Source organism: Microtus ochrogaster, chromosome 4 (genome assembly GCF_000317375.1).
Source record: "Microtus ochrogaster isolate Prairie Vole_2 chromosome 4, MicOch1.0, whole genome shotgun sequence".
NCBI lineage: Eukaryota > Metazoa > Chordata > Mammalia > Rodentia > Cricetidae > Microtus > Microtus ochrogaster.
Genome location: NC_022011.1, coordinates 17,680,135 through 17,689,817, shown reverse-complemented (window position 1 = coordinate 17,689,817; position 9,683 = coordinate 17,680,135). Strand labels below are relative to the sequence as shown.

Here is a 9,683-nt window from a genome sequence, read left to right as displayed (position 1 = left end):
ACTACTGGCAGTTGATGGCCACTCAGGAAAGGAGAGTCACTGTTCTCTGGGAATGTAGTCCTGGTTTATAGAAGGATATGAGGTTGGAAGACATGATAGAGAATCTTGGGGGAGAATCGGAGGGGGAAATAAGGGTTGGTTATGATAAAGATACATTGTATACATGTATAAAGTTTTCAAAAAATAAAAATTATCAATACCATTTTTTAAAAATTGAAGAACATTCATGACTGAAAATTTCAGCATGTCTCAAAAAAATAGAAATACAAAGGAAAACGTGTTCCTGTTGCCATTCAAGTGCTGAAGTAAGGCCTGGGGAGATGGCTCAGTTGGAAGTGTTTGCCCTGTAAGCAGGAAGACCTGTGTTCCACTCTAACCTACACACCCCTCCCACCCCTGCTCCAGTTTTTAAAAAAGGTCCGGCATGGTGGCTCGTATATGTAATTCCGTTGCTGGGGAGGTGGAGACAGGTCCAGTCTAACTGGGGTGTCCCAGGCCCGGTACAGATCCTCCTCTGGTAGCCTTGCCTGCTCTGGAACTTTCTATATAGACCAGGGTGGCCTCGAACTCATAGATCTGCCTGCCTCTAGCTCAGGACAGTTGGTGTTAAAATCTTGAGCCACCACGCCACGTGCTTAGTTTCTTTTTTATTGACTTATCAATATGGAAAAACATTACTTAATCGTGATAATGCTGTCTTGCCAGTTCATTTATTTTGGCTTTGAACTCGTTATCTTTTGAGCTCCAATTTTAATGCGGTCTCTACTAGGTGCTAGCATGTGCCCCAAACGCTGGATAAGCCTCAGGATTCCAAAGCCCAGTTCCGTTGCCATGGCGACCCGCGGAGAGCCTGAGCAGTGTAGTTGTCAAATCTTGCAGCAGCCTTGGGCACGAGCTGGAGGAGGCTCTGATTCCAGTTGCGCATGCGCGGGGCTGGGCCGCGTTCCTGGCTTGCCCTCTCCCTTGTCCAGGCGTGTGGCTGACGTAGGAGACACACCCCCGGAAGCTGTTCCCGGGAGCGGAAGTGGCGGGTGGCTTAGAGGCTTGAGGGCTGCGCGTGGAGTGGACCCGTGCGGCTCTGGTGGCCGTGAGCAGAGCCGGCTTCTCGGTGAGTGACAGCCCGGGACAGGTCGCTGAGGACCAGGTGCGGGGCTGCTCGAGTCGGGATCTGGGAACCCCCTTGCACGAGAGCGAGTGGGAGAGCGGCTGCCCCGTGCCCGGCGTGAGCACCGGACACGCCCCAGTGTTTTTAACTTCCTAGCAAGAGTTGGCGGGAACACTGATACCAAAGTCTGATACACGTTTAGAGCTGACAGATGTTGAGAAATGAACTACTTTGGTGTTGGGCTCACGAATTCTACAAGCTTTACCTTTGTGGCTCTGGACAGGACGCTACTTGACTTGTTTATGGAGCCTGCAGTGTAAGCGATAGTGATCCTCCGCACAGAATTATGACCCAAAGGCCACTCCATGGAGTGCTTAATGCAAGGCACCGAGGCTCACATACTGGGAAATCTACATGTACACTTTGGAAACGACATGCTTTTAATTAAATCACTTTTTTAAAAGCTGTGCATTGAAGTACTGGGGTGAAATTGAAATGCATTATTCTTTTCAGTGCTGTGTCTTTGGGGCTAAGTGTAATATTCATTTATCTAGTTAATACTTGTATGCCTCACTGTCCGCTAGCCACTGTTGGAACCTCTTGGGGGTGGTGTGTAAGTTAGCAAAATAAGGAGTCCAGTCCACGGAGCTTACATTCCAGTTTGGGGAAGACAAATAAAAAACAGAACATGTGAAGTAAACTGGTGATAAATTAGAACGCCATAGCGGAAAACAAGGTAAGGGTTATTGGGAGCTCAAGATGCAATTTCAAAAGAAGTGTGTTAGGATAGGCTTCATAGAGTAAATTGCCTTTGAGCAAATAATAGAAGGAGCCGCAGGAATTAGCTGTATCGATATTGGGGAAGCAAAGCCCAGATAGAGATTGCCCCTTTGTATTGGGCAAAGTGTTCCGAGGTGGATGGGCCAGTGGACAGCAGGGACGGCGTGTGTGACTGGACTGGAGCGAGGAAGGGGGAACCATATTTAGAACTCGCTGACAGAGAGGCTAAAACAGTCAGGAACATTGGCGGATTGGATCCTTTTAGTTGTTTGCGAGTGAAGATAATTACCCACTTAATTTCGGTAAGATTTCAGCTTTTAGCAGCCACTAATTAGTATGTGAAGTTAATGACTGAAAGTAGACTTTTTCCAGACTAGAATATCCTTGAGATCTAAATGGAGGCGCAGTTCCCAGTAAGCATAGCGTGAATCCAGACAGATGAGCGCAGTGTAATAAGTTTTTATTTGCTTTTAGGGTTTTTGTGCATGTAAAAAATCACCCTATTTTTGGCTCCCGATTCTAAAGCGGTTCTCAACCTGTGGGTCGCGACACACACACATCGGATATCCCCCAAATCAGATATTTACATTATGACTCGTAACAGTTGCAAAACTACAGTTATGGGATCGCAACGGAATAGTTTTATGGCTGGAGGTCCCCGGTATTAAATAAAGGGTCTCAGCATTAGGAGAGTTGAGAACCACCGCAAGCTTTTCTAACTGTTAGGTGATGTGGGTGAGTGTCTGTGACAATTAATCTCCCCTTACATGTGACCTGGGAATAGCTGTGGCAGATAAGATGATTGAGAAGATGCCTGATACGCTAAGGATCTTACAGATGGGCGGACAGAACGAACCCGGGATAAAACACGGGGTGAGTGAGAGGTTTGCTCAGAGGACCAGACTGAGGAAACACCAACATCATGAATCCACATATGTGGTCATAGCTAATCTGTATTTCTCATTTTATACTTCTTTGAAATTCATTTTGCTTGGCATACAAAGAAATGAGCCTGACTCATAATTTTCATCCTTAAATGTTTGCTTTTCGTGGGATGGTAACTTAGTTGTCTATTTTTTTTTTTACGTCTAACAAATTTTGAGATAAAAAAAAAACCGTTTATTGAATGCAAGTGTAGTGTGTAAACTTAAGCACCTGTCGGTTCCCTGACAGGTGACACGGGTACCATGCAGTGCTCTGTTTGCTGGAATGTAAGCGCTTGCCCAACAGTGTCATTAAGATAAAAGCATGTGTCTTTCTTTCTCTTAACCTTTTCCTCTCAACGAGATAGAAGTTCTGGTTTCCTGGGTAGTAGGATTTTTTTTGTTAGTTTTCTTTTTTGAAATTTTATTATGTGTGAGTATGTGAAAACACGGGGATCAGACGACAGCCTGAGGGGTCCATTCTTTCCATATACCACATGGGTTTGCAGGCTTGAACTCGGAGTCAGAGGCTTGGTGGCAAGATTTTGTACCTGCTGAGCCTTCTCATCACCCTTGCCAGGCAGCATTGCAACCTAGAGTATAAATTAAATTCACTTATATTCTGCAGTTAAATTGAGGACAAATTTTTCTTTTAGTTTAAAATTTTGGTTTTGGCCTCTGTTAAGTGTTAGTGAAAGAAGAAATTGCCAGATTTTCCGGTGTAGGCACATGGATGTCTGACAAGGCCTAGGGAAGACAGGACGCTAAGAGATAGATCAGGAAAATATTGGACAGTTTGAGCATCAGCAGGGAGGCCAACCAGTACAGTTGAGTTTGCAAACAGTATAATGAATGCATTGGTTAGCTTCACATGGCTGTGAGGAAACACTGGGATAAACAGTTTACAGGAAAATGGTTTATTTGGGCTTCAGTTTCAGAAGGTTCACTTGATGGTGAGTTGGCTCATTGCCTTTGACCCCAGCGTGAATCAGACATAGTGGAGAGTGTGTGGAGAAAAAGGGCTGTTCAATTCCTGGTGCCAGGAAGCAAAGAGGAAGGAAGGGGCCAGGGTCCCTTAGCTGCTCATTAACCTGACTTCCTTCCATCTGCTCTGCCTCTTAAAGTTTCTCCAACCACCAAGTAGCAACATGAGCTAGGAACCAACCCTTTCACACTAGGGCCTATGGGCAACATCAGACTATAACTAGGCTTACATTGATGGCTTACATTGGTGACTGGTCACCACCAAGTGTGTAAAGCAGCCCTTTAGGTTTAGATCAGATTCAGATCTGCCTGCCTCTGCCTCCCAAGTGCTGGGATTAAAGGCGTGTAGGTGTGTAAGTTGATGGCAGCAGAGAGATCAGGCCAGACTCGGGTGGAGGAGACACCCTCCTGGAGGGAAGGTGGGCTACAGAGGGAATTAAAGGCGCTAAAAGGCCACAGTGTGTTAGAGCTTGACCGGAGGTCTTGTTTAGGATGAAGCCGAAATGTGTACATGTGTATAGAGCCTCGTGTGTGGTGTCCAATCCGAGGAGCAAGAGCTGCCACTCACTGCTAAACGTTCTCTGCTGTGTGCCACCTCTAGAAATGATGAAAGACCAGTTTTTTTGTTTGTTTTATATTTTTCGAGACAGGGTTTCTCTGTAGCTTTAAAGCCTGTTCTGGAACTAGCTCTTGTAGCCCAGGCTGGCCTTGAACTCACAGAGATCTGCCTGCCTCTGCCTCCCAAGTGCTGGGATTAAAGGCGTGTGCTGCCACCACCCGGCGGAAAGACCAGTTTTTTAAAATAAGAAAAAAAATTGATCTCAGTATAAAAGGAAATTTTCCAGGACATTGGTTAAGCTGGAAGGAGAAGAGCTGGAATTTGAGCCCAGGGTTGTCGGTTGTCTAGACCTCTCCCTGGTATTTCACATTGCTTTTTTGTAACTGCTGCCGTCAGTCCTCGCATTGTCTGGGCTTGTGGAGTGTGATCAGATTCACTCTGCTGTCATCTCGTTCACCACGGAGTTGAGTCATGCATCGTTATGTTTTCTCTTCCCAGATTTTAACCTGGTTTGAAAATGAGTAAGCGCAGGAAGCTCCCAGCTCAGCCGTCAGCGAGTTCTGAGACCTTCAGCCCGGATGTCCTCGATGACATCTGTGAGCTCTTTGCCAAGAACTTTTCATACTGTAAGCCACTTGCTAATGAGTGGCAGTTCCCAGCTCCTACGGAGGTTTTCACCTGTGACCACACGGAGTTCGATGCTTTTCTTGACTTGAAGAACTCCCTGAATGCAGTGAAAAACCTCCTGAGTGATAAGAAGCTGGATGAGTGGCACGAACACACTGCTTTCACCAACAAGGCGGGGAAGATCATTTCTCACGTGAAAAAGGCTGTGAATGCCGAGCTTTGCACGCAAGCCTGGTGCAAATTCCAGGAGATTTTGTGTAGTTTCCCGCTTATTCCTCAGGAAGCTTTTCAGAACGGAAAGCTGAATTCTCTGCACCTCTGTGAAGCTCCAGGAGCTTTCATTGCTAGTCTCAATCACTACTTAAAATCCCACCGGTTCCCCTGTGAATGGAGCTGGGTAGCTAATACCCTGAATCCGTACCATGAAGCGAACGACAGTCTCAGGATGATAATGGACGACCGACTGATTGCAAATACCTTGCATTGTTGGTACTTTGGCCCAGATAACACTGGTGACATCATGAACCTGAACTATCTGGCTGGCCTTCAGGATTTCCTCAGCAGCATGCCCACTGTTCACTTGGTCACTGCTGATGGGAGTTTTGATTGCCAAGGAAACCCAGGTGAGCAGGAAGCTTTAGTCTCTTCTCTGCATTATTGTGAAGTTGTCACCGCTCTGACCACTCTCGGGAGCGGCGGCTCTTTTGTTCTAAAGATGTTTACCTTGTTTGAACATTGTTCTGTAAACCTCATGTACCTGCTAAATTGTTCCTTTGACCAAGTCCATGTCTTCAAACCTGCTACTAGCAAGGCGGGAAACTCAGAAGTCTATGTGGTGTGTCTCTGCTATAGAGGAAGAGATGCTGTCCACCCTTTGTTATCTAGGATGGTGTTGAATTTTGGGACTGAAATGACTAGGAAAGCGCTCTTTCCCCATCATGTGATCCCCAAATCTTTCCTTGAGTGCCATGAAGAGTGTTGTGCGTTCTTTCATAGATACCAGTTAGAGACGATTTCTGAGAACATTCGTCTTTTTGAGTGCATGGGGAAGGAGGAGCAAGAGAAACTGAATAATTTAAGGGATTGTGCTGTACAATATTTTATGCAAAAATATCAACTGAAGCGTCTTTCTAGAAATCACTGGCTCGTTAAAAAATCCAGTATTGGTTGTAGTACAAACACAAAATGGTTTGGACAGAGGAACAAGTATTTTAAAACCTATAATGAACGGAAGATGCTAGAAACGCTTTCGTGGCAAGATAAAATCGCCAAAGGATACTTGGATAGCTGGGTGGAGGAACATGCTGTGTATCATCCTGGGCAGAATTCCTTTTTAGAAGGGACTGCTTCCAGTCTCGAGTGCCACTTATGGCGTATTTTGGAAGGAAAGAAACTGCCGAAGGTGAAGTGTTCTCCTTTCTGTGATGGGGAGATTTTAAAGACTCTTAATGAAGCCGTTGAAAAGTCCTTAGGGGAAGCTTCGAGTTTGGATTCCAAGTTCAGGCCCAAGCAGCGATACTACTGTTGTCACGTGTTTTCAGAGGAACTGCTGTTATCCGAGTTGTTCAGCCTTACCAAGTGCCTTCAGGGTGAGCAAACTGTAGAGCCCAGCAACCCCATAAAGTGCTTGCTTGTGGGTTCCCCAACTCTCTGTGATTCCAAACTGCACCCGCCCCTGGAAGTCCACTTGCTGGAGTCCATCGATCTCCTAACCTTCAGCTGTTCCTTGCTGCACGATGGCGACCCAACATACCAGCACTTGTTTTTGGAGTGCCTTCTCCACTCGCTGAAGCAGCTTCATACGGGAGATGTCATGATTTTGCCTGTGCTGTCTTGCTTAACCAGATTCATGGCCGGCTTGATCTTTGTTCTCCACAGCTGTTTCAGATTTGTCACGTTTTCTTGTCCCACGTCCTCTGAGCCCCTCAGGTCCTGTGCAGTCCTGCTGTGCGTGGGCTATCAGAGCCTTCCCAGTCCCGTTCTCCAGTACCTGCAGAACGTTAGCGAGCTGCTGAGCGCTTTGCTCCTCTCTGGTGCGCCCCAACAGGTTTTACAGTTTGTGCCGATGGAGGTGCTCCTCCAGGGCACACTGCTGGATTTTTTGTGGGATCTGAATGCTGCCATTGCTAAAAGGCATTTGCATTTGATTATTCAAGAAGAGAGAGACAAAGTCAGCAACAGCCTTGAGTCACAGAATTGAACATGTCACTGTTGAGATTCAGTTTTGTGACCTCCAGCTTCTGCCCTCTCTATTTAATGCCTTTCGTTTTGGAGAAATGCCAATTTTTGTATCAAAGGACATTAATGATGGAAAGTTACAGCTTGTTCTGATCTGAAGGATATATGTACTATATATATATATATATATATATATATATATATATATATGCACCGAGTTCAGTGCAGGTAGGAGCCATGCGCTGATGGTACTCAGCCTCTAATCATGTGACATCGGTATGTGCTTGGGGTGACAACACGCCTCTGCGTATGCCTGCTGAAAATTTGCAGTGTGTGCCTTCATTCAGACTTTTCCCCCAACCGATGCCTCTCATTGGCTAATGCTGTTAATGATTGTTAGAGAAGTCGTTCATGAAAGGAGGTGAGTGGCATCACCTCCTCGGCGTCACTGTTTACTTCGGAGCACTTGACCAAAGTGTCATAATGGATTTCAGGGATCTTTATACCAGATTTCTTGATAATTGCCACACATTGCCTTTAGATCAGTGGCTTGATTTTCTTTTGATTGGAGTGAGAGTAGTGTGTTCTTGGGGTACTGTTTCCCTAGCTGTAACTGTCCAAGTAATAAGAGGACAGCTGGAAGCTGGAGCCCAAGGTCATGGTACAGTGGGAATTATGTCTGGTAATTTATCATGACGAGCTTCTTTTCGCAGTCTTGGCATTCCTAATGTCCAGTAAACAGTGAATGGAGAGATGATTGAGTTTTAGGGCTTCGTGTGTAGTTGTTCCCCGTGGGCTGTATAGGAGCATGTTGATCGTAGTGAATATCGAGGGAGGTGTGGAGCTTTCAGAATGATGGCAACACAGTTTTAATCTTTACTAAAGTTTTTAGTGTGAATGGCACTTTACTGATATTATCCATGAAATGGTTATATCAGTTACACTTGATTTTCTGAGTTATATATTTTTAATAATATAATGAACTTTTCTGGCAATCTGTTAATTTGTTACTTTGAAATTCTGTTAGGTAGATAATTATATCTTGCGTAAATTTTTAGGTATTTTTATTACTTATTATTAAAAATAGAAGTATTCTGTGATGTATTTGGTTAATAAATAAATTTTTTCATGCTCTTTGCTGTTTTTGAGTTCCATTATAATTCACAAATAAAGTCTTAAGCAGACATATTTTGTGTTCATTTTATTAAAAGATAATGAAGGAAGTTAAAAATACAAGCTGGAAACTTTTTAAGGAAGTTTGACCGGGAGGTAATGTTTCATTTCATTTCATTTGCATTCATGAAGATTTATTCCTTCAGTATTATATGTATGGGAAATCCTCAGGGGAGTATTTAATTGTTCACTTAGGGGCTGGGGGAGAGGAGAACATGACCCGGTGTGAAAGTGTAAGATTGTTTCTGAAGGAGCCTCATTTCCTGCTAGTGACTTACTTGATGAGGGTGGTTCTGGTTAATGGCAGTCTATTAGTAATTGGTCACCAGGAAAGAAGCTACTCTTGGGAACGTTTTTGCTGCCTTATTAGTGATAATGGAATTTATTTTTACTGATTTACACCATTTAATTAGGATATAGTTGGCAGTTTGAGTACTAATAGTAAAACTTGCTTTTTATTTTAAGTGTGTGTGTGTTTGTGTGTTAGTATGTGCATGTTTGTACAGGTGCCCCTGAGGGCCAGGGTGCCAGAAGAGTGTGTGGTCTCCTGGAGCCACCTGATGTGTGTGGGTGCAGAGAACTGAACTCCAGTCCTCTGCAAGAACAGCAAGTTCTCTTAACTTCAGAGTCCCTAAAACTTGCTTTTAAGACCCTCAAAGATTGAATATTTAAAAATAGTAATCTGTGTTGGACAGAACATTTGAATGTATTAAAATAGTCTAATTTTTAGCATGGTGTGGAGGGGGCATTGAAGGAGAATGTCTCCCGTAGGTCTGGAATACTTCACTCCCAGATAGTGGTCCTGTCTGGGGAGCTCTAGCACATGTGGCCTTGCTAGAGAAAGGTTGCCACTGAGGGTGGGCTTTTAGGATTCAATGAGCAGTTCCCAATTTGCTCTCTGCTTCCTGCCTGCTGTGAATGTGAGCTCCCAACATGAGGTTCCAACTTCCCTGCTTGCCTGCTGCCCCACTTCCCTGCTGTGATGGTGACAGACTCTTACCCTTGTAGAACTGTAAGCTCAGATAAATTCCCTGACACCCGTCTTTAAACTTGGGGAGTCTGGTGGGAGGGAAAGACTGAGGTAACAGCTTTGATAATGAAGTGCTCATTTTGCCAGCATGACCAGGTTTGATTCTTGGAACCCATATTCAAAGATGGTTGTGTGGCATGTGCTTTTCATCTTAGCACTAGAGAGGTAGCATCTGGTGGGTCTCTGGGACTTGCTAGCCTACTGGGTGAGCTCCCAGGTCAGTGAGAGACCCTGTTCCAAAATAGTAAGATGGACAGCTCCTGAGGATTGACATTTGAAATGCCTGGCCGCATAATCACCAGGGTGCGCACACTCATGTTTGAA

At 44.8% G+C, this 9,683-nt stretch overlaps 1 protein-coding gene across 1 annotated transcript; it reads left to right on the top strand.

The window, feature by feature from the left end:
* Positions 1–1,016: 1,016 nt before the first annotated feature.
* On the top strand, positions 1,017–7,325 carry Cmtr2 (cap methyltransferase 2). Its single transcript, XM_005345680.2, has 2 exons — positions 1,017–1,108; positions 4,850–7,325. Exon 2 carries the CDS (start codon positions 4,869–4,871, stop codon positions 7,176–7,178), a length of 2,310 nt encoding a protein of 769 aa, XP_005345737.1. The 5' UTR covers positions 1,017–1,108; positions 4,850–4,868; the 3' UTR covers positions 7,179–7,325.
* The last annotated feature ends 2,358 nt before the right edge of the window (positions 7,326–9,683 follow it).